We start from the raw sequence: 26,276 nt of genomic DNA, 5'->3' as shown, positions 1-26,276 counted from the left end.
AGACTTCTGTTCCATAAGGACCCAATGGTAGGCCAGGCCTATACTTTAAACTACACATTTTAGTTAGCAGCTGTTAGTATCTAATCTTGTGGATCCCTTAATTATACATTTCCATGGAGATATGACACATTATTTAACGTGTATTTCAGACATTTCAAGATCCAGAGAAGAGGGTCCTGTACAGCCGTATTTGAAAACATTTCCCAGAACTCAGCATGGTACTAGGAAAAGAGCTTTCAACAGCTCCTGGTATAAGGACAATTCATGGCTTGAATATTCTGTAAGTCAAGATTCTACTTATTGTTTCGCCTGTAGGCATTTTTCTCTGCCCAATACACCTGAATCTGCCTTCACATCACAGTCAGGTTTTTGTAACTGGAAAAAGGCGCTGTTTAAAGATTCTGGGTTTAAGCTCCATTCAAAAGCAGAGCATCATATCAATGCCATGTATGCTTGGAATCAGCATAAAAGGGCTATTGACATCAACTCATCAATGTTAGATGTCATAAATGAGGACCGGAAAAAGAAAGTGGAGGAAAACTGTACTTACATTAAAACAATTGCAGATGTGCTCCTATTAACTGCCTCTCAAAATATAGCGCAGAGAGGTCATCGAGAGTCTAATGACTCTCACAACAAGGGTCATTTTTGACAATGTAACGGTCGTCGTAGTAAGTGGACCAAAGCGCAGCGGGTTGAGTGCTCATTATATATTTATTTATTTTTGACCACTTAAGAAAACATACGAACAAACAGGATTGCAGGCTAAACACAGCTATGCAATCACAACTTCCCACAAAACACACCCCTCTATATAGGACCTTCAATCAGAGGCAACGAGGAACAGCTGCCTCCAATTGAAGGCCAATTCAATAAACTAAACATAGAACTAAAAAGACTAGACTAGAACATAGAAATATACTAACATAGAACATAGCCCAAAACCCCCAGAAAACACTAACCAAACACCCCTCTACATAAACACACACCCCGAACCACATAAAATAAATACCCCCCTGCCACGTCCTGACCAAACTACAATAACAAATAACCCCTTTACTGGTCAGAACGTGACAGACAATCTTAGAAGAAATAGCAAAGCATGACCCTCTCATAGCGAAAAAGATGAATGCATGTGGTAATGCTAAGTACACAAGCCACCAAATCCATAACGAAGTTCTTGAGGCCTTAGCTGAGATGGTACAGAGTGAACTAATAAGAGAACTAAAAGAAAGTTACATTTTTGGTGTAATTTAAGATGAAACCAAAGATTTAAAGAAAAAAGAACAAATGTCTTTAGTTGTGAGGTACTATTACAACGGGGCCGTGCACGAAAGCTCTTTACACTTTCAGTCAGCTGAAAGCTTAGATGCAAAAATGATAAGTGATTGCCTTGAAAAACATGGTCTGGACTGCAGAAATAATCTTGTGGGGCAAGGCTATGACGGTGCATCCGTCATGAGCGGAAAGCATTCTGGTGTGTCTGCATGGATTAAAAACAGTGCAAGATTTGCATTTTATGTGCACTGTAATGCAGATTGTTTGAATTTGGTTCTTGTCGATGCTGTAAAATCAGTGCCTAAGGCAGTTAACTTTTTTGCTCTCCTGCAGAAGCTTTACAACTTTGTATCTGGCTCGTACGTTCATCTCAAGTGGCTTGCAGTTCAGAAAGAGCTGTATCCACAGCAGCAGCCCAGGGAACTACAGAGACTTACGGATGTAAGGTGGGCATGCAGATACATGGCATGCCATAATCTGAGGGACAGGCTTCCAGCAGTTCTGAGAGTGCTACAGGATATCACACTTTAAAATAGTGGTGATAGATCAGTGGAGGCAAGGGGCCTTCTTTCTCATATAGATTTACATTTCATAGGGCTTTTGGTTACCTTTTGTAAAGTGCTTGGTGATGCCAAATGTCTTTCTGACATGCTCCAATCAAGCTCTCTTGACCTAGCAAGGGCTGTGGATCTAGTAGGTGCCCTTACAGACACATTACAGGACTACAGAAGGGAGGGTTACTTTGGAGAACTATGGAAAAAGGTTGAAGAGATTGCAGAGCACTGCGAAATAAGTGTACAAACAGTGTGTAAAAGACAGCCTAAAACAAGCTTAAGATTTCACGACTCATTGATGAGCACTGTAGGACAGAAAAATAGTGACCAAAGTGATGGTGAGAGCTTCCAAAGAGCTATCTTTTATCAGGTGCTTGACAGTCTCACAGCTGAGCTGTAGAGGCATTTTTCAAAGAACAATTGCGAGATAATGCAAGGGGTCCAGTCTCTCAACCCAAAGAGTACACCATTGAATGAGGAGCCTCTGTTTGCCTTTGCTCAGACCTTTGAGTCAGATTTAGAGGACCTCAAACATGAGGTTCATCAAACCAAGTGACTTCTTGATAGGAGAGATAAAAGTGGAAGGGACAGACTGTCTACTCTCCTTGACTTTGTTGTTACATTTTTACATTTAAGTCATTTAGCAGACGCTCTTATCCAGAGCGACTTACAAATTGCTGCATTCACCTTATAATATCCAGTGGAACAACCACATTACAATAGTGCATCTAAATCTTTTAAGGGGGGGGGGTTAGAAGGATTACTTTATCCTATCCCAGGTATTCCTTAAAGAGGTGGGGTTTCAGGTGTCTCCGGAAGGTGGTGATTGACTCCGCTGTCCTGGCGTCGTGAGGGAGCTTGTTCCACCATTGGGGTGCCAGAGCAGCGAACAGTTTTGACTGGGCTGAGCGGGAACTGTGCTTCCTCAGAGGTAGGGAGGCGAGCAGGCCAGAGGTGGATGAACGCAGTGCCCTTGTTTGGGTGTAGGGCCTGATCAGAGCCTGAAGGTACGGAGGTGCCGTTCCCTTCACAGCTCCATAGGCAAGCACCATGGTCTTGTAGCGGATGCGAGCTTCGACTGGAAGCCAGTGGAGAGAGCGGAGGAGCGGGGTGACGTGAGAGAACGCTGGTTGCAATTAATTTGTATGTAGCTGGCTAACTAACACTAACACCACACTAATCAAGTCGTTACGTTGTAATGTAATAGTTTCTGCAGTGCTGCTATTCGGTAGAAGTTGGCTAGCTAGCTAGCAGTGATGACTAGCTAGCTAGCAGCTAGCAGTGTTGACTACGTTAGGAGGACGAAGATAGCTAGCCTCAATATTTACTCTAATTACTCTAAACTACACAATTATCTTTGATACAAAGACGGCTATGTAGCCAGCTAAGAAGAATTGCTCAGATCAAACAAATCAAGCCGTTGTAATGTAGTGAAGTGTAATATTACCTGTGGAGCGAAGCGAAGCGTAGTGCGACTGCTCGCTCCTGCACTTCTGTGTTTCTAGAACCTTATAAAGAGGTCTTCCATGAGCTATTTCGACATTGTAAGATTTCTGTTGTTACCTCAGTCAGCAGTGCTTCTTGCGAGAGAAGCTTCTCAGCTCTAAAACTGATTAAAACCCACGTTAGGACAACAATGGTTGATGACAGGTTAAGTCACCTCGGAATTCTCAGTGTTGAGTCAACATGGATGAGTTTGTGAAACATTTTGCCAGTTCTCACCAGAACTGCAGATTTATGCTATTTTAAATCTACCAGGGATAATTTGGCACTTAGGCGGTCCCTCTGGTCATGATTAAAACCTGCACTGTGTACTAGCTAATACACTGACATTCTAAAATGATAAATCCAAAGGGTATCATGTCACACTGATTTAATTTGGTCTTGATTTGGTCAATTCCAAAACCTTTCTTTGCTATTAGTTAACATAATATATATGAGCATAAATATGATACTGCAAGTTTGTAATATTGATAGGCTCCAAAATATTTGTTATTTTTCAAGTCCATTTCTGCTTGATACCTGGTATGTCAAATTGCAGTGTATTTTTTTGTAAAAAAACAAACATTTTGTAAATAAACTATGCAATTGATGTAACACGCAAATGCTATCTTACCCTCTTGGTGCTTTAGCTTTATTTTCTGAAAATATTTTTAGATGTTCAACACTTATTGACCCAGATTATATCTTCATGAAAACAGAGTGACCCAAGTCTCTCCAGTATGTGAGTACATAGCTCAGCCATCACGGCTAGCTATTTTGACACCCGCCAACTTCGGGGCTCACTAAACTCAGAATTACTATTAGAAAAATGGTATTACCTTTGCTGATCTTTGTCAGAATGCACTCCCAGGACTGCTACTTCCATAACAAATGTTTTTTTTGTTCCAAATAATCCATAGTTATGTGCAAATACCCCCGTTTTGTTCGTGTGTTCAGGTCACTATCCAAAGGGTAACGCGCGAGCGCATTTCAGACAAAAAATTTGAAAATGTTCCTTTACCGTACTTAGAAGCATGTCAAATGCTGTTTAAAATCAATTTTTATGGTATTTTTCTTGTAAAATAACGATAATATTCCAACCGGACAATGCTGTATTCATTCAAAAAGGAAGAGATAAAATGGCGAGGTCTCGTGAATGCGCATTTCCTATCTCTTAGCCACCAGGCAGTCCACTGACAAACTGTGCTCCTGTTATCTACCCGGAGACAGGAGACGCGTCAATCTGCTTTCTGAACGCTTTAGAGAGCCAATGGAAGCCTTAAAAAGTGCTACATAACCCCACGGGCACTGTAGTTTCGATAGAGAATCAAAGGGAGAACTACAAATTCGCAAACAGGCCACTTCCTGCATGGAATTTTCTCAGGTTTTTGCCTGCCATATGAGTTCTGTTATACTCACAGACACCATTCAAACAGTTTTAGAAACTTCAGAGTGTTTTCTATCCAAATCTACTAATATGCATATTCTCGTTTCTGGGAAAGAGTAGTAACCAGTTTAAATCGGGTACGTTTTTTATCCGGCCGTGAAAATACTGCCCCCTAGCCCAGACAGGTTAACATAAATCTTTGATAATATTCCAACCAGACAATATCGTATTCATTACAGAGGAAAAAGAAGGAGCGGCGCACCTTCTTGAGCACGCAGTTAACAACTCACTGCTCCCAGGCAGTCCACTGATTGACTGAGCTCCTATTCTCTGCCCAGTAACAGTAGAAGGATGAAACAAGTTTCTGAAGGCTGTTGACAGCCAATGGAAGCCTTAGGAAGTGCAAAATGACCCCACAGACACTGTAGTTTGAATAGGGATTAGATAGAAAAACTACTAGTCACTTCCTGGTTGGATTTATTCTCAGGTTTTTGCCATGCCATACAGTATGTGTTCTGTTATACTCACAGACATCATTCAAACAGTTTTAGAAACTTCAGAGTGTTTTCTATCCAAATCGACTAATAATATGCATATCTTAGTTTCTGGGAGTGAGTAGCCGGCAGTTTACTCTGGGCACGTCAGTCATCCAAGCTACTCAATACTGCCACCATCCATAAGAAGATAACTAGCCAAGTCGGTTAACCTCTCTGGGGTATGTGGGACGCTAGTTGGACACACTCGCCAACAGCCAGTGAAATAGCATGGCTCCAAATTCAAAACAACAAAAATCTCATAATTCAAATTTCTCAAACATACAACTATTATATCCCATTTTAAAGATACACTTCTCGTTAATACAACCACACTGTCCGATTTCAAAAAGGCTTTACGGCGAAAGCATAACATTAAATTATGTTAGGACAGCGCCTAGACAAGAAAAACCACACAGGCATTTTCCAAGCAAGGAGAGGCGTCACAAAAAACAGAAATACAGCTAAAATTAATCACTAACCTTTGATGATCTTCATCAGATGGCACTCATAGGACTTCATGTTACACAATACATGTATGTTTTGCTCGATAAAGTTCATATTTATATCCAAAAACCCCATTTTACATTGGCGTGTAATGTTCAGAAATGTTTTGCCTTCCAAAACTCCCGGTGAATGAGCACATCAATTTACAGAAATACTCATCATAAACGTTGATAAAATATACAACTGTTATTCAAACAATTATATATACACTTCTCCTAAATGCAACCGCTGTGTCAGATTTCAAAAAAGCTATACGGCGAAAGCAAACTTTGCAATAATCTGAGTACAGTGCTCAGATATCAAAACAAGCCATACAGAATACCCGCCATTTTGGAGTCAACAGAAGTCACAAATAACATTATAAATATTCAATTACCTTGATGATCTTCATCGGAATGCACTCCCAGGAATCCCAGTTCCAGAATAAATGTTTGTTTTGTTCGATAAAGTTCATCTTTATGTCCAAATACCTCCATTTTGTTCACGCGTTCAGTCGAGTAATCCAAATGCACTGTGCTCGCGCAGTAAGTTCAGACGAAAGTCAAAAAACTTATATTACAGTTCGTAGAAACATGTCAAATGATCTATAGAATCAATCTTTAGGATGTTTTTAGCATAAATCTTCCATAATATTGCAACCGGATGATTCCTTTGTCTTCAGAAATGAAAAGGAACACACCTAACTCTCACGGGAGCGTGCGCGATTGAGCTCATGTCATTTTCTCAGTCATCTGACTCCATATGCTCTTATTCTCTCCCCATTCCCAGTAGAAGCATGAAACAGCCCAATAGCTTCTTGCGAGAGAAGCTTCTCAGCTCTAAAACTGATTAAAACCCACCTTAGGACAACAATGGTTGATGACAGGTTAAGTCACCTCGGAATTCTCAGTGTTGAGTCAACATGGATGAGTTTGTGAAACATTTTGCCAGTTCTCACCAGAACTGCAGATTTATGCTATTTTAAATCTACCAGGGATAATTTGGCACTTAGGCGGTCCCTCTGGTCATGATTAAAACCTGCACTGTGTACTAGCTAATACACTGACATTCTAAAATGATAAATCCAAAGGGTATCATGTCACACAGATTTCATTTGGTCTTGATTTGGTCAATTCCAAAACCTTTCTTTGCTATTAGTTAACATAATATATATGAGCATAAATATGATACTGCAAGTTTGTAATATTGATAGGCTCCAAAATTATTTTTCTTTTTCAAGTCCATTTCTGCTTGATACCTGGTATGTCAAATTGCAGTGTGTTTTTTTGTAAATGTATTTTTTTGTAAATAAACTATGCAATTGATGTAACATGCAAATGCTATCTTACCCTCTTGGTGATTTAGCTTTATTTTCTGAAAATATTTTTAGATGTTCAACACTTACTTGACCCAGATTATATCTTCATGAAAACAGAGTGACCCAAGTCTCTCCAGTATGTGAGTACACAGAGACAGAGAGAGAGAGACAGAGAGCGAGAGCGAGAGAGCGAGAGAGAGATATGCAGTTCCGAGGTAGAGACACTGACTATTCATAGTATGTTTAAGAATTCTAGTGAAGTAACCCTTTTGGACCACACTATCTGCCACATTGAAGAACTCTGGGTTAAGTGAATTATCACTTCTACCTCTAATCAGCAATCACAGGATTCTTTCATGCTCCTTAGATGCCAGGTTAGGGTTACACACTAATTTTCTGTCATGGTCTATGAACCCCCTGAAGTAGCCTTGGCCACCCCCTGGCCACTCCATGTATAGAACTCTAGTTCTGCCACTGCACCTTCCTCTATATTCCACACACCAGAATTCTGTATTTTAGTCTATGATTGCCATGTGAGTATACAAACAATCTGTGAAAATAAATGAATGACACAACTGTACCAAAAAATATCAAAGTTTCTGTATTAAAATCTTAAATAGTGCCTGCTTGGTTTTCACAGCTGTTTCACAAAGTGTTCATTGTAAGTTCTAAGGTATCCTTTGATGGTATTTATTTGTTCCACATTATTCATTATTGTATCCAAGGACCAACAATAGATACATATATTTATTCAACCACTAGGGTGTACTAATGAGCTGTGGGAGATAGAACAAAAATTAATCATAGTAGAGGACTACTGAAATGATATTATTTCAGTGTAGATAAGGGAAGGGCAGGTTAAAATAAAAACATGACAGCCAGACAAGCCAGTGTATGAATCAAATGGATTTGCACGGAGTGGGAATTAGCTGACTTTGTGATCTGGAAGGTAAGTCAACTTTAATGTGTCAAGTAGATTACACGTTTTCTTTGCCATTTCCCGAAACGTAGCAAAGTTTAAGACATGGATTTCATGTTGTAACAAGGTACCCAAAAGTAGTTTGAAGTAATGTTTTCATTTTATTAGCTAAACAAAACGTGTATAAACTGCGAAATTGTCACGGAAATCTGCCTTGTTTGCATAGCGATGATGAAAAGAACGTAATTTTAGGCTGTAATGATCTCCAAAATTCTAATCATGAGGTCATCACACCGTTGATATAGCAACGGCCGCTAATAGTTTATTGAATCCCGTTGTGACGTTGGGGGGGACACTTTTTGGCCGGGGGATATTATTTGGCATGACATCCCCTTGAACTTATTTCTCATTTTGTTGCATTACAAAGTGGGATTGAAATTGATTTAATTGTCATGTTTTGTTATTGGTCTACACAAAATACTACATAATATCAAAGTGAAAAGAAAATTCTACAAAATGTTACAAATTAATAAAAAACATGTAACTAAAATATAGTTGTTGCATAAGTATTCACCCCCTTTGGTTTAGACAAGCCTAAATTAGTTCAGAAGTCAAATTTGGTTTAACAAATCATATGGACCCCCTCTGTGAAATAATAAGGATTTAATTTTTTTTATGAATTTTTTTAATTTATTTTTATTTCACCTTTATTTAACCAGGTAGGCAAGTTGAGAACAAGTTCTCATTTACAATTGCGACCTGGCCAAGATAAAGCAAAGCAGTTCGACAACATACAAAAACACAGAGTTACACATGGAGTAAAAGAACATACAATCAATGATGCAGTAGAAGAAAAAATAAATAAATAAGACTATATACAATGTGAGCAAATGATGTGAGATAAGGGAGGTAAAGGCAAAAAAAATGCCATGGTGGCAAAGTAAATAAAGTATAGCAAGAAAAACACTGGAATGGTAGATTTGTAGTTTGAAGAAAGTTCAAAGATAAAATATAAATAATATGGTGCAAAGGAGCAAAATAAATTAAATAAATAAATACAGTAGGGGAAGAGGTAGTAGTTTGGGCTAAATTATAGATGGGCTATGTACAGGTGCAGTGATCTGTGAGCTGCTCTGACAGCTGGTGCTTAAAGCTAGTGAGGGAGATAAGTGTTTCCAGTTTCAGAGATTTTTGTAGTTCGTTCCAGTCATTGGCAGCAGAGAACTGGAAGGAGAGACGACCAAAGGAGGAGTTGGCTTTAGGGGTGACCAGAGAGATATACCTGCTGGAGCGCGTGCTACAGGTGGGTGCTGCTATGGTGACCAGTGAGCGGAGATAAGGGGGGACTTTACCTAGCAGGGTCTTGTAGATGACCTGGAGCCAATGTGTTTGGCGACGATTATGAAGCGAAGGCCAGCCAACGAGAGCGTACAGGTCGCAGTGGTGGGTAGTATATGGGGCTTTGGTGACAAAACGGATGGCACTGTGATAGACTGCATCCAGCTTGTTGAGTAGGGTATTGGAAGCTATTTTGTAAATGACATCGCCGAAGTCGAGGATTGGTAGGATGGTCAGTTTTACGAGGGTATGTTTGGCAGCATGAGTGAAGGATGCTTTGTTGCGAAATAGGAAGCCAATTCGAGATTTCACTTTGGATTGGAGATGATTGATGTGAGTCTGGAAGGAGAGTTTACAGTCTAACCAGACACCTAGGTATTTGTAGTTGTCCACAAATTCTAAGTTAGAACCGTCCAGAGAAGTGATGCTGGACAGGCGGGCAGGTGCAGGCAGCGATCGGTTGAAGAGCATGCATTTAGTTTTACTTGTGTTTAGGAGCAGTTGGAGACCACGGAAGGAGAGTTGAATGGCATTGAAGCTCGTCTGGAGGGTTGTTAACACAGTGTCCAAAGAAGGGCCAGAAGTGTACAGAATGGTGTCGTCTGCGTAGAGGTGGATCAGAGATTCACCAGCAGCAAGAGCGACATCATTTATGTATACAGAGAAAAGAGTTGGCCCAAGAATTGAACCCTGTGGTACCCCCATAGAGACTGCCAGAGGTCCAGACAGTAGGCCCTCCGATTTGACACACTGAACTCTGTCAGAGAAGTAGTTGGTGAACCAGGCGACGCAATCGTTTGAGAAACCAAGGCTACTGAGTCTGCCGATGAGGATGTGGTGATTAACAGAGTCAAAAGCTTTGGCCAGGTCAATGAATACGGCAGCACAGTATTGTTTCTTATTTCTTATTCTTTCTTATAATGACTATCCCTTCCTCTGTCCACCATTCATACAAGATCTGGAAGGTCCTTCAGTCAAGTATTGAAATTTAAGCACAGATTTAACTACAAAGACCAGGGAGCTTTTCGAAAGGGCAGTGATTGGTAGATGGGTAACAATAGACAATCGGACATTGAATATATCTTTAAGCGTGGTCAATTTAAATTTATGCTATAGATGATGCGTTAAACCACCCAGACACATCAAATATGCAGGACAGGAAGGAAACTGCCGATGTCACCACTTTAAAAATGTATTTAACTAGGCAAGTCAGTTAAGAACTATTTCTTATTTGCAATGACAGCCTACCCTGGATGACGTTGGACCAATTGTGCACCACCCTATGGGACTCCCAATCACAGCCAGATGTGATACAGCCTGGATTCAAACCAGGAAGTGTAGTGATGTCTCTTGCACTGAGATGCAGTGCCTTAGACCGCTGCACCACTCGGTGATTTAATTTTTAAATTTTATTTCACCTTTTATTTAGCCAGGTAGGCCAGTTGAGAACAAGTTCTCATTTACAACTGTGACCTGGTCAAGATAAAGCAAAGCAGTGCGACAAAATCAACAACACAGAGTTACACATAAACAAACGTACAGTCAATAACACAAAATAAAAATCTATGTAGTGTGTGCAAATGTAGAAGAGTAGGGAGGTAAGGCAATAAATAGGCCATAGAGGTATTGTATTGATTCAGGGGGGTGCATACTTATCTAATCAAGGTATATTAGTGTTTTATTTTCCATTCATATTATTTCTTTTTAAATATGAATTTTTCTTCCAATTTGACATTACAGAGTATTTGGTGTAGATCGTTGACAGAAATAAAAAGAGCAATTTAATCCATGTTTAATCCACTTTGTAACACAATTAAATGTGAACAAATCAAAAGAAGGTGTAGATTTTCTGCAGGTAATGTAAAGCCACTAAAACCTTATATTTCTTTTTTTTTACAAGATTTAGTGCCTGTGGCTAGGTGCATTCCTTCATTTAGAGGAGAGCTCTGCATTGGACAAGCGACAGATATAGACACACTGTCAAGTCCAATCCAACTCAACCCTGCTCCGGCGCTCGACGTCACCGGTCTACTAACCACCGGTCCTGGCAACCCATGTTATGCACACCTGGCAACCATCATTACGCACACCCTGCGTCTCATCATCAGTCACACCTGGACTTCATTGCTCCCTTGATTACTTACCCTTTATATAGCACTCTTTTGTTATCCGTCATCAGGTAGTATTGTTTATGTTTCTATGTCAGACGTTACGCTTGAGTTGTGTCGCGCCATGTTCCTTATTACTAAACTAACTTCTCCTGACTTCCTTAGTCTACGTTACACACAAGCAGAATCCTATGCAACAACCAGCTAAACGAAAGCGAGACTAGATTGATTTCAAACTAGAACTATTATATGAGTGCATAATAAGTTAGAAGAACTAAAACATCTAACTGAGAAGTTCTACAGGTGACATTTCAGCCGAAAATAAATTACTAGATAATGTTCTATCTGATCAGAAGCATCTTAGTTACGATCTTATTTCCTAAATGGTGTTGCTAAATGTTGTTGCATTTGGGGACTATATTTCACAATAAGGATTTCAGCATACTTTATTCAGACAAATGTATTCTACAGCAGCAAACAGTTTTCACCCACGTATAGACATTAAAGACCTACTTACAATGTGATAATGTAATTTTGGAGCCTACACTGGAAAAAGTATTATTATAGGTTCGCATCAAATAACCTACTCCTTGTAAATCATGTAGCCTATAGATTATAACTAAACCATAGGTGATGATGATCAGCTGGGACAATCGATAGCTGCAGTGTTTTGGACAATCATTGGAATACCCATTGTGAGTTTATCAAGACAAAAAGGACACTATGCAATTATTGATTTGGATCGTCTTTTTGTATTTGATGGAAACATAAAATAACTTTTCCAATTACATTATCACATTGACAATGGCCGTTCGCTTTCTCGTTCGCTGGTTTGTGTAAATATTTTATTTAACATTAGTGTTAAAAATGTAAAATGTTTTTTTTTTTTATAAGTTGCACTGGCAAATTTGATGTAAATATGTGCAATTTGATATTAGGTGGATTTTGCATGTTGAATGTTTTTGAAAATGGAACCTCTTGAAATTACTTTTTATCTATCTGAATATTTTCTTCACTCTGTCTGGAAACAAGATCCAATAGTTTCTGAGATCATACTATTTAAAAATATAAAGATTTTTATCGGTTTCGCCCAATACCTAAGGGGAAATGTCATTACCACTACATCATACAATTGGCTATTTTAGTTGAAAAGGAAATTACAGAAATTGTGGCAAAGGTATTTTTTATAACATTTCATATGATAATTGTTTTTTAAATCAAGTTTATTTTTTTACTATTTTGAAGTTTTCTTAATTAGATGTATTCATCATTGTCATGTTTAAATGTCCGTATATGCCTTGATGATACATCTATTTACCACAGCAAAATGTCAATATTTTACATTATTTTAGGAATTATCTTAAGAACAAATATATAGGGTTCACATATGGGAAAAATCATCAATATCAATTGTAATTGTCACCGGATGCTGGAGTGAGTAGCCGTGCTGTACTTCGCTCCGCGGGTAATATTACATTTCATTACATGACATTACAACGGAACGATTTGATTAGTGTAATGTTAGCTAGCTAGCTGCATAGTTGTCTTTGCATCAAGGATAAATGTGTAGCTAAAGGTGTAGGTGTAGCTTTGAGAAACTAACTTTGAGAAACTAACAAGGTTAGCTAGCCAGCTGTATTCGTTCGTTCGTGCCGTTTTCCAAACGGCGTCAACACCACAACACCACAGCCACTGCCAGCTAGCCAACTTTACCAACTAGCAGTACTGTAGAAACGAAATACATTACAACGGAACGATTTGATTAGTGTAATGTTAGCAAGCTACATAGTTGTCTCTGTATCAAAGATAAAAGATAAAGGTAAACGCAGCCACCGCTAGCTAGCCAACTCTACAGCTAGCAGTACTGTATCATTTTTAGTCAATAAGATTTTTGCAACGTAAGCTTAAGTTTCTGAACTTTCGAGTTGTGTAGTCCACTTGTGTAGCTAGCAGGACTGACTTTGTGTTAGCTAGCCAACGTTTAATTACTTCTGTGTTATGAAAGGAACTAGACACGGACACGAATGATCCATTGGTAGTTTGTTGTAACCAAGTATTGGTGCTAACCGTGTGTTATTGGATGCTAGCATGCTAGTTAGCTACAGCGTCATAGGACACGGTGCACAGGGTGGGTTTCACGGAAGAATACTGTACCAAGTTATCTAGCTGAATAAACTAAGTTTGAGCCAATTCCTGGAAACATTGAACCACTGTAGTTTACATCAATTATAATTTCTAAAGTGGAAGTTGGAAAAGTTATATTTGAGTGTTTCAGTGAATGGTTAGTGAGGGAGGCCCTGCTCTATCGCTTCCCCACTGCTAAAGCTAACTCTCTCTCCTCTGCTCTCATCCTTCTAGACCTATCTGCTGCCTTTGATAGTGTGAACCATCAGATCCTCCTCTCCACCCTCTCCGAGTTGGGCATCTCCGGCGCGGCTCACTCTTGGATTGCGTCCTACCTGACAGGTCACTCCTACCAGGTGGCGTGGCGAGAATCCATCTCCGCACCACGTGCTCTCACCACTGGTGTCCCCCAGGGCTCAGTTCTAGGCCCTCTCCTATTCTCGCTATACACCAAGTCACTTGGCTCTGTCATATCCTCACATGGTTTCTCCTATCATTGCTACGCAGACGACACACAGTTAATCTTCGCCTTTCCCCCTTCTGATAACCAGGTGGCGAATCGCATCTCTGCATGTCTGGCAGACATATCAGTGTGGATGACGGATCACCACCTCAAGCTGAACCTCGGCAAGACGGAGCTGCTCTTCCTCCCGGGGAAGGACTGCCCGTTCCATGATCTCGCCATCACGGTTGACAACTCCAATGTGTCCTCCTCCCAGAGTGCTAAGAGCCTTGGCGTGACCCTGGACAACACCCTGTCGTTCTCCGCTAACATCAAGGTGGTGACCCGATCCTGTAGGTACATGCTCTACAACATTCGCAGAGTACGAACCTGCCTCACACAGGAAGCGGCGCAGGTCCTAATCCAGGCACTTGTCATCTCCCGTCTGGATTACTGCAACTCGCTGTTGGCGGGGCTCCCTGCCTGTGCCATTAAACCCCTACAACTCATCCAGAACGCCGCAGCCCGTCTGGTGTTCAACCTTCCCAAGTTCTCTCACGTCACCCCGCTCCTCCGCACACTCCACTGGCTTCCAGTTGAAGCTTGCATCTGCTACAAAACCATGGTGCTTGCCTACGGAGCTGTGAGGGGAACGACACCTCCGTACCTTCAGGCTCTGATCAGTCCCTACACCCAAAGGGCACTGCGTTCATCCACCTCTGGCCTGCTCACCTCCCTACCTCTGCGGAAGCACAGTTCCCGCTCAGTCCAGTCAAAACTGTTCGCTGCTCTGGCACCCCAATGGTGGAACAAGCTCCCTCATGACGCCAGGACAGCGGAGGCAATCACCACCTTCCGGAGACACCTGAAACCCCACCTCTTTAAGGAATACCTGGGATAGGATTAAGTAATCCTTCTAACCCTCCCCCCTACCCTCCCCCCCAAAAAAGATATAGATGTACTATTGTAAAGTGGTTGTTCCACTGGATATCATATGGTGAATGCACCAATTTTTAAGTCGCTCTGGATAAGAGCGTCTGCTAAATGACGTAAATGTAATTTAATACACTTTTTCCTCAAAAATATGTGCCATGATGGTAATGACTTAGCGTTGTGTTAATGACAATGTGGTAGAAATTACATTCCATATAAAACAACTGATGAAAGAACACCATTAAACATTTTAATGTCACAATTGTACATGCTTAATTTGATTGAAGATATAGAACACACCATTTGCAACCTCAAAAAACAAAGACACATTGCCTCATTAACTTAAAGCATATTAAAGAACAATTTTGGGATTCAAGGCATTAGGCCGAAATATATGTACAAGATTGGAAACACTGGTTGACATTAAACACGTTATTGTTCACTGGCTGCAGTCTATTGATTCAGACTCATGAGACAGGTGTGTGCTCAATCAAGATTCGGTTTTGCCCTTAATACTCTCTATTGCTTAACGAGAGACCGCATTTCCTCCCAGATTGCGCCATCAAACGTCATATCCTGTTTTGTCACTGGATGAGGCTCAGGGACAAGCCCAAACATATTCTCTGGTTGGTACCATACAATGTCCTCTCTCATTGGCCAAAATAATCGGTTGGCTCCTACACGATTCATCGTATTGACTAGAGCACAGCTCTCCGCATCAACATCTTGTATAATGGGCTCCTGAGTGATGCAGCGGTCTAAGGCACTGCATCTCAGTGCTTGAGGCGTCACTACAGACACCCTGGTTTGAATCTAGGGTGTATCACAACCGGCCGTGATTGGGAGTCCTATTGGGCAGCGCACAATTGGCCCAGCTTCGTCCGGGTTTGGCCGGTGAAGGCGTCATTGTAAATAAGAATTTGTTCTTAACTGACTTGCCTTAAATAAAGGTTAAATAAATAAAATAATAATACCAGGGTAAGGGTCTTCATCATATTTCACAACACACCACTTTCCAATCAGTCCCTCATGTATGTAATGTATTGTGCTAGGAGAAGGCTGTGGTGAAGTGGAAGGTTGTGCTTTGTCTGCCTCTGTTTGGTGAATTATCACGGTCTGTGTGCCAAAACATTCACATAGATATGGAGTCATTTGAGGGGCAGGCAGGGCATCATTCTGTAGCTGTAAGACTTCAGGTGAGTGTGGGGGTGTGTTCCTTGACAGGCATGACTCTATAACCACTCTTTTACGGATAGTTGATCTTCTGTTTCTTTGGTTTATTTAATTTTTTTCTTGCTGGGAAAGTTGTGAGATGGGTTTCAGTTCACCTCTTTCTTTTCTCACGAGTTAGCTTTCTTTTTGTTTCTTAAGATACTTCTCTCGGTCCCTTCAGTCTCTCGGTCCCTGGTTTCTTAAGGAATACCTAGGATACGATAAAGTAATCCTTCTAACCCCCCCCCCCCTTAAAAGATTTAGATGCACTATTGTAAAGTGGTTGTTCCACTGGATATCATAAGGTGAATGCACCAATTTGTAAGTCGCTCTGGATAAGAGCGTCTGCTAAATGACTTAAATGTAAATGTAATGTAATATGTCTATAATGTTCCAGAGGTCAGTAATACAAAAATAAAGGTGGTCAATAAATACAATAATAAAAACAAATATATAGATGCACTTCAAAAACACATAATAGACATGTAGAGACACTAACCAAGCATTGGCACATTGAATAACAGCTGTCTAAGTGATTTCTAACTTGAGTCATTTAGCCTGTTACAGTTGTACCAGGTCTCCCCTATTCCCAATGCACTCAAATCACCACCATTCACATATCATTATTTAGTTGAATTGGTATGAATATACCTTTCAGAAAATGTATCATTGCTTTAGGCTAGACAAAATATCAAATCCTGATTCTATTTTCCAATCAGATCTTTTTAGATGCAAACACGATCCGACTGGGGAGTTTTCTTCCACTTGGTGTCTACTCCCCGTCCTCGGACGCAGCCTCTCAGAAACAGACTGTGTACGAGCTGTGCATCTGCCCCAACGGTAAGCTGTACCTCTCCCCCGCCGGCAGCAGCTCCAGCTGCTATTCCACAAGCAACGTCTGTCTCTGGAACTGATATAAGAACACTCTTCCACCACCTTGGCTGTGATGCTCACTGCTGCTCCAGCATCAATAATAGCAAAATAACGACAGTGGAGAAACCTTGGCCCCGTCCAGAACACTAGCACCTTGCTCTGACTTGATGTAGACGTGACAAGTATAAGTAATATGGCTAACATTTCACTCAGCCTATCAGAGGGCAAGTTGGACCTACTACCATGGTGTTAATGGTTCACGTGCTGTTGGAGTTATCAGAAGTTTGGAGTTCCGACTGGGAAGTTTCACTTGAACTAAAATGTTTTTACCCGAGGTGCCGAGTTCACCTCTGACCTTTCACCACTGACCTTTCACCTTTTCAACCAAAAGATGACAGCAAATCCGTTTTGGAACTTTTGCGAACATCAATGTGGATAATGCAACTAGTTAGACCATATTTTAAATGTTAAGCAAGCTAGCTAACTTTATTGTTAGCAACGTTTAGCTAAAATCTTATTGATTGAAGAATTTTTCCGACTCCTAAAGCATTTGAATACAATCGTGTCGAATATAGGACCACCAAGTTTCCCACTTCCCACAAGCACATGAATGGCCTATCCAATACTTTCAGATATACATGAGTGCCTAGAGCGAAGAAGCTAGGGGATACAGTGAAGGCGCTATGGGTCGTTTCTGGACTGGGTCCATGTTTCAGAACAGCTGAGCCCAGAGGACGGCGCTTTATTTTTGTACTGTATTTTTATTTTTTTCTATACTGGATTCAATGACAGTTATATGACAGACTAATCATGATACAGTACAAAAATATATATATATATATATATGTGTATATATATATATATATATATATGTGTGTGTGTATATATATATATATATATATATATATATATATATATATATATATATATATATATATATATATATATATATATATACAGTACACTGTAAAGGAAAGAAGAGAACTGGGGGAGAGATAAAACACAGGCACCTTTGCTATGGAAAACACGTGATTGAAAATATGATTGAGACTGTCAGTATCTCCGAAGAAGATGATCTCCTAGACGAAGTTTGAAAAAGGCAGTTTGTATCACACTAATTAAAGCACACATTTTCCCATGTATTTTTTTCAAAGTCTAGAAATTTCAAAGTTTGTTTTTCATAAATGCTTGATGGGTATTGCTGTATTTTCAATTGTCTTAAAAGTGTAATAATTTCAAATGTTATGTTTTCTATGTTCCATGTACTGTACTTTAAACTAAAACATGTTTGATAAAGATTTGTAATGGTACTGGTAAATACAAAAACATTTAGTTTGACCTATTATTTGATAGTTTATGAATTTACACTTTACTTGATTTCCATACAGGTCTAAATAACATGATGCTCAATAAGAAAGCTAAATGGTTTAGAGAAGAATATGGGTTAATCATTTTCATATAGGGATGGTTTCCCTGACACAGATTAAGCCTGGAGAATCTCCTTGTTAGTGGTGTAAAGTACTTAAGTAAAAATACTTTAGAGTACTACTTAAGTATTTTTGGGGGGTGGGTATATATACTTTACTTTACTATTTATATTTTGGACTTTTACTTCAAAATTATGTACTTTTTACATTTTCCTTGACACCCAAAAGTACTCATTACATTTTGAATGCTTAGCAGGACAGGAAAATTGTCCAATTCACACACTCATCAAGAGAACAACCCTTGTGGACTCACTAAACACAAATACTTTGTTTATTTTATTTATAAGTGTTGGAGTGTGCCTCTGGCTATCCGTAAATTCAAAAAACAATAACATTGTGCCATCTGGTTTGCTTAATATAAGGAATTTGAAACAATTTATACTTTCATTTTTGGTACTTAAGTACATTGCAGCAGCTACATTCGCTTTTGATACTTAAGTATATTTAAAACTAAATACTTTTAGACTATTACTCAACTAGCATTTTACTGGGTGACTTTCACTTTTACCTGAGTCATTTTCTATCAAGGTATCTTAATAACAAATGAATCACCACAGCTCCTTTTGACATTTAGTCTATGACTGCCCTTAATCTGTGTCTAGGAAACCGTCCCATAGATCTTATCCAACAGTAACATCTAGTAGTTATGTTCCCTCCCTCACCCTTATTGATTCCTCCATTTATTAAGCTTTTTAGCCAAATAAAACCCATCAGACACCTGTGGCCCTGTGGCCAGATTATCCTGTAAGGAGATGCATCTGAAAGAGTTTAACTCCCACAACCCTTCACTTTTCTGGTCCTCCTGTAACCCCAGGGCACTGTTACCCCTCCAGCAGAGACAAGCTATGATGCTAAAGTCCATGTTTTTTTAAGACCTTTGAGCCATTTTGAGCTGCTTGCAATGGGCTGAGGTGGTGTCGGATGTGCTTTTGCTTATCTCCTCCTGTATAGGTATAAGACATATTGAACTTTCCTATGCTCTTCCTACAGTGATGGCTATTTTAAGAAACATGAGCTGCATCACATTATTTTGGGGTTTGAAAATGCCTATCCCTATTTAGAGGCAGTTATTCTTCTGAAATAAAGATAACAGAGTAGCATTAATGAGGGACTGTATTGGCTGATTTCCATTAAGAAATTAAGACTGAAAAGATGCGTGCTTTGATGTGGGTGTTTCTTGTGTGTGTGTCTTCGCATGTGGGATGCATTTGTACATTCACTCTGGCAACACAGTCACTCAATCATCTAGAGAACATTAAAAGACTGTAACTGGCTCTACAAGTCCGAGTAAAATAATCAGAGTGAGGTGTTCAATAATTTCTGTGTCAAGGTAGCTAGCAAGGTGCTTGACTGAGATCAGAACACTACCCTTTAGCCGGAATGTCCAGTGTGCCCTCCATGTGAGAATTTACAAACAAACACCCATTTGTTAGTAGGGATTACTTGAAATCAAATCAAAACCAACATTTAAATATTACAAGCAAAGCAGAGACGTCACGGATAATATCAGACTTTTCGGCTAGCTGAGGCAAAACCTCCTTAGAAGAGGATGGTTTCGATCCTTGGGATTTGGGCCCAGCACACTTCTGCTGCGCTTAACATCTTTTTAGCTGAGAAATGAGGTGTATAGCAAGGACAGTGGGTTTGTAATGTTCTCTACTTTCAGACATCCCAGATGGGACTCAAACCCACAACCACTGGCTTTGGGGCCCAGTGCCTTATACATTAGGCCACTATGTAAAAAATGAACATTTGAACATTTGAAAATGATCTGCTAGGGTTTTTTGCAATGAAGTGCGAACAAGGATAAAAAAAAGCATAGTTTCATGGGCATGTCTCATTGCCCTTCATGATATTTTATTTTTACTGCTTTTATCAGCTTGTATTGGTCATGCTGATTACTCAGTGCCCCAGTGGCCTAATCGATAAGGCACTGGCCTCCTATCCCAGGGATTGTGGGTTTAAGTCCTGTCTGAATGCAGAATGGAACTTAGGAAGTGTAATGGGCCAATAACTCAGTGGTCAATTGATGAAAGTTATCCAGTTAAATTTGAGCAAAGAAGTGGAAAAAGGGTTTAAAAAAAGCATAGTTTAATGTTGATCTCTCAGCGCCGACAGAAACAAACATCTCTCTGGTAAGAAGAAGGGCAGGGGTTATGATTATTGACTCTTGGTGTAATCACAACAACATACAGGAACTCAAGTCCTTTTGTTCACCCAACGTAGAATTCCTTACAATCAAATGCCGACCACATTATCTTCCAAGAGAATTCTCTTCGATTATAGTCACAGCCCCCCCCCAAGCAAATCCCTCGTCGGCCCTGAAAGAACTTTATTGGACTCTATGTAAACTGGATTTTAACAAATGTAACCGAAAAACCATACTTCCCAAATTCTATCAGCATATCGAATGCGTCACAAGAGCCGCTAGCTTTCTGGATCATTGCAACTCGAACTTCCGCGATGCATACAAAGCCCTCCCCCGCCCTGCCTTCGGCAAATCTGACCATGACACCATTTTGTTGCTCCCAGCCTATAGACAGAAACTAAAACAGGAAATGCCCGTGCTCAGGTCAATACAACTGACCAATCGGATTCCAGGCTTCAAGATTACTTCGATCACGTGGACTGGGATATGTTCCAGATAGCCTCAGGCAACAACATTGATGTATACTCTGACTCGGTGAGCGAGTTTATTAGCAAACTCATTGGAGGTGTCGTACCCTCTGTGACCATTAAAACCTTCCCTAACCAGAAACTGTGGATTGATGACAGCATTCGCATGAAACTGAAAGCATGAACCACCGCTTTTAATCATGGCAAGGCGACCGGAAACATGACCAAATTCAAACAGTGCAGCTATTCCCTTCGCAAGGCAATCAAACAAGCAAAGCGTCAGTATAGAGACAAAGTAGAGTCGCAATTCAACAGCTCAAACATGAGACGTATGTGGCAGGGTCTACAGTCAATCATGGATTACAAATAGAAAACCAGCTACGTTGCGGACATCGACGTCTTGCTCCCAGACAAATTAAACAACTTCTTTGCTCGCTTTGAGGACAATACAGTGCCACTGACACGGCCCGCTACCAAAGCCTGTGGGCTCTCCTTCTCTGTGGCCAACATGAGTAAAACACTTAAACGTGTTAACCCTCGCAAGGCTGCCGGCCCAGACAGCATCCCTAGCCGTTTCCTCAGAGCATGCACAGACCAGCTGGCTGGTGTGTTTACGGACATATTCAACCAATCCCTATCCCAGTCGGTTGTCCCGACATGCTTCAAGATGGCCACCATTGTTCCTGTTCCCAAGAAAGCTAAGGTAACTGAACTAACCGATTATCGCCCATTGCACTCACTTCTGTCATCATGAAGTGCTTTGAGAGACTAGTCAAGGACCATATCATCTCCACCTTACCTGATACCCTACACCCACTCCAATTTGCTTACCGCCCCAATAGGTCCACTGACGATGCAATCGCCATCACACTGCACACTGCCCTACCCCATCTGGACAAGAGTAATACCTATGCAAGAATGCTGTTCATTGACTACAGCTCAGCATTTAACAACATAGTACCCTCCAAACTCGTCATTAAGCTTGCGACACTGGGTCTCGACCCTGCCCTGTGCAACTGGGTTCTGGGCTTTCTGATGGGCCGCCCCCAGGTGGTGAAGGTAGGAAACAACATCTTCACCCCGCTGATCCTCAACACTGAGGCCCCACAAGGGTGCATTCTTAGCCCTCTCCTGTACTCCCTCTTCACCGATGACTGCGTGGCCATGCATGCTTCCAACTCAATCATCAAGTTTGTAGACAACACTACAGTGGTAGGCCTGATTACCAACAATGACGAGACAGCCTACAGGGAGGAGGTGAGGGTCCTCGGAGTGTGGTGTCAGGAAAATAACCTCTCACTCAACGTCAACAAAACAAAGGAGATGATCGTGGACTTCAGGAAACAGCAGAGGGAGCACCCCCCATCCACATTGTAGGGACAGTAGTGGAGAAGGTGGAAAGTTTTAAGTTCCTTGGCATACACATCATGGACATGATGGTCCACCCACACAGACAGCGTGGTGAAGAAGGTGCAACAGCACCTCTTCAACCTCAGGAGACTGAAGAAATTTGGCTTGTCATCTAGAACACTCACAAACTTTTACAGATGCACAATCAAGAGCATCCTGTCAGGCTGTATCACCGCCTGGTAAGGCAATTGCACTGCCCTCAACCGCAAGCTCTCCAGAGGGCAGTGCGGTCTGCACAACACATCACCGGGGGCAAACTACCTGCCCTCCAGGACACCTACAGCACCCGATGTCACAGGAAGGCCAAAAAGATCATCAAGGACAACAACCAGCTGTTCACCTCACTATCATCCAGAAGGCGAGGGTCAGTACAGGTCAGTACAGGTGTATCAAAGCTGGGACCGAGAGACTGAAAAACAGCTTCTATCTCAAGGCCATCAGACTGTTAAACAGCCATCACTAACATTGAGCAGCTGCTGCCAACATACTGACTGGCCACTTAAATAAACAGACTTAATAAAGGTATCACTAGTCACTTTAAATAATGCCACTTTAATAATGTTTACATATCCTACATAACTCATATGTATATACTGTAATCTACACCATCTACTGCATCTTGCCTATGCCGCACGCCCATCGCTCATCCATATATTTATATGAACATATTCTTATTCAGCCCTTTACATTTGTGTGTATTTGTGTGTATAAGGTAGATGTTGTGAATTTGTTAGATATTACTGCGTAGTCGACACTGGAAGCACAAGCATTTTGCTACACTCGCATTAACATCTGCTAACCATGTGTATGTGACAAATAATATTTGATTAGATTTGAATTGATAACATAGTGCCCCAGTTGCCTAATGGATAAGGCACTGGCATCCTAAGCCATGGATTGCAAGATCAAGTCATATCTGGGGTGTTTGAAAGCAGTGTCCCAGCAGAAGCATGCTGGGCCCATAACCCAGAGGTCGATGGATCGAAAACATCCTCTGCTATCCAGTCTGTTTTTAGCAATGAAGCGCAAACAGGGATAGAAAAATGCATAGTTTTATGGCCATGTCTCATTTCCCGCCTTAATTGTCTTTTTTTACTGCTTCTATCAGTTCATATAGGTCATGCTTATTACACAGTACCCCAGTGGCCTAAGTCACTGTTATCCAAAGCCAAGAGATTGTGAGTTCAAGTCACGTCTGGGATGTCTGAAAGCAGATTGGTGCAGCATAAGTGTGGTAGGCCCATAACCCAAAGGTTGATGGATTTAAACCATCCTCTGCGATCCAGTTTAGTCTTCCCTGTAGCTCAGTTGGTAGAGCATGGTGTTTGCAACGCCAGGGTTGTGTGTTCGATTCCCATGGGGGGTCAGCACAGAAAAAAAATGTATGAAATGTATGCATTCACTACTGTAAGTTGCTCTGGATAAGAGCGTCTGCTAAATGACTAAAATGTAAATGTAAATCTTAACATTGAAGTGCAAACAGAAAAATAAAAAGAATCTCTGCTATCAAGATTGTTTTTGGCAAGTACCCCCGTGGCCTAATGGATAAGGCACTGGCCTTCTAAGCCAGGGATTGTGGGTTCGAGTCCCATCTGGGGTGGATGAAGGCAGTTTGGGAAAGAAGAAGAGAGTTCATGTAACAAAGATGTTGAAGCTATTGAATTTTTAGAAATGAAGTGCAAATAGGGATTAACAAAAAGTATACTTTCATGGGCATCTCTCTCTGCCCTTTGTGATTCTTTTTTTGAATCTGTTTTATCAGTTCGTATAGGTCATGCTGATCACACAGTGCCACAGTGGCCTAAGAAACTGGCCTCCTAATCCATGTATTGTGAGTTCAAGTATTATTTTGGGGTGCCTGAAAGTGGAGTGATGAAGTGCAAGTATGCTGAGCAGTTAACCCAGTGATTTATGGATCGAAACCATCCTCTTCTATCCAGTTTGTTTTCAGCAAACAGAAATATAAAAACTGCTAACAATCTTTATTTTTACAAATTAATTGCAACCAGCGTTCAAAAAAAGCAAAATATCATGGGCATGTCTCAGTGCCCTATGTGATTCTTTTTTTTACTGTTTCTATCAGTTCGTATAGGTCGTGCTATAACACCATGCCCCAGATGCCTAAAAAACTGGCCTCCCATGCCAGGGATTGAGGGTTCGAGTCCCTTCTGGGGTGGGTTGTGGCGCTGTGGAAACGAGCTGGGCCCAGAGGTCGATGACCTGAAGCCATCCTCAGCTAAGAATTTTTATTTTTAGAAATTAATTGCAACCAGCGATCAAAAAAAGCATAATATCTTCGGCATGTCTCATTGCCCTTGGTGATTCTTTTTTTTTACTGTTTCTATCAGTTCGTATAGGTCATGCTATTACACCATGCCCCAGATGCCTAAAAAACTGGCCTCCCAAGCCAGAGGTTGTGAGTTTAAGTCTTGTCAGGGGTGGCTGAAAACAGAGTGTCCCAGGGGAAACGTGCTGGGCCCATAACCCAGAGGCCTATAGATTGAAACCATCCTCTGCAATCCATTTTTATTTTCAGAAATTAACTGCAACCAGGGATAAAAAAAGCATAATATCAATGGCATGTCTCAGTGCCCTCCGTGGGTTGAAGCAGAGTGGCGCTGCGGAAACGTGATGGGCCCAGAGGTTGATGGATGAAACCATTCTCTGCAATCCATTTTTATTTTTAGAAATTAATTGCAACCATAAATAAAAAATAGCATAATTTCATGGGCATGTCTCAGTGCCCTCTGTGATTCTTTGTTTGACTGCTTCTGTCAGTTTGTATAGGTCACACTGATTACAGAGGTGCAGCGGTAGCGTGATGGCCCCGTAACCCAGAGGTCGATGGATCGAAACCACTCTCTGCTATCAAGATAGATTTTGGCAAGTGGCCTAATGGATAAGGCACTGGCCTTCTAAGCCAGGGATTGTGGGTTCAAGTCCCATCTGTGGTGGATGAAGGCAGTTTGGGAAAGAAGAAGAGAGTTCATGTAACAAAGATGTTGAAGCTATTGAATTTTTAGAAAGGAAGTGCAAATAGGGATTAACAAAAAGTATACTTTCATGGGCATGTCTCTCTGCCCTTCGTGATTCTTTTTTTGAATCTGCTTCTATCAGTTCGTATAGGTCATGCTGATCACACAGTGCCACAGTGGCCTAAGAAACTGGCCTCCTAATCCATGTATTGTGAGTTCAAGTATTATTTTGGGGTGCCGGAAAGTGGAGTGATGATGTGCCAGTATGCTGAGCAGTTAACCCAGTGATTTATGGATCGAAACCATCCTCTTCTATCCAGTTTGTTTTCAGCAAACAGAAGTATAAAAACTGCTAACAATTTTTATTTTTAGAAATTAATTGCAACCTGCGATCAAAAAAAGCATAATATCTTCGGCATGTCTCATTGCCCTTGGTGATTCTTTTTTTTTACTGTTTCTATCAGTTCGTATAGGTCATGCTATTACACCATGCCCCAGATGCCTAAAAAACTGGCCTCCCAAGCCAGAGATTGTGAGTTTAAGTCTTGTCAGGGGTGGCTGAAAACAGAGTGTCCCAGCGGAAGCGTGCTGGGCCCATAACCCAGAGGCCTATAGATTGAAACCATCCTCTGCAATCCATTTTTATTTTCAGAAATTAACTGCAACCAGGGATAAAAAAAGCATAATATCAATGGCATGTCTCAGTGCCCTCCGTGGGTTGAAGCAGAGTGGCGCTGCGGAAACGTGATGGGCCCAGAGGTTGATGGATGAAACCATCCTCTGCAATCCATTTTTATTTTT

The 26,276-nt window shown here is 40.9% G+C and overlaps 1 protein-coding gene and 1 non-coding gene across 2 annotated transcripts in view; both read left to right on the top strand.

Moving 5' to 3' along the window:
• LOC106608502 (zeta-sarcoglycan) overlaps nt 1–17,707 on the top strand; it is a 59,629-nt gene extending 41,922 nt beyond the window's left edge. Inside the window, exon 8 of the mRNA XM_045721464.1 lies at nt 16,834–17,707. Coding sequence (XP_045577420.1) covers nt 16,834–17,028 — 195 coding nt within the window. The 3' untranslated portion in view covers nt 17,029–17,707. The remainder of the gene's footprint in view (nt 1–16,833) is intronic.
• Nucleotides 17,708–24,027: 6,320 nt separating this feature from the next.
• trnar-ucu (transfer RNA arginine (anticodon UCU)) lies at nt 24,028–24,100 on the top strand. The gene has a single exon. It is a non-coding gene; the product is annotated as a tRNA-Arg (tRNA).
• Nucleotides 24,101–26,276: the final 2,176 nt, after the last annotated feature.

The sequence above is a fragment of the Salmo salar genome, chromosome ssa07, assembly GCF_905237065.1.
Source record: "Salmo salar chromosome ssa07, Ssal_v3.1, whole genome shotgun sequence".
Lineage (NCBI taxonomy): Eukaryota > Metazoa > Chordata > Actinopteri > Salmoniformes > Salmonidae > Salmo > Salmo salar.
This window is presented reverse-complemented; position numbering and strand designations above follow the sequence as displayed.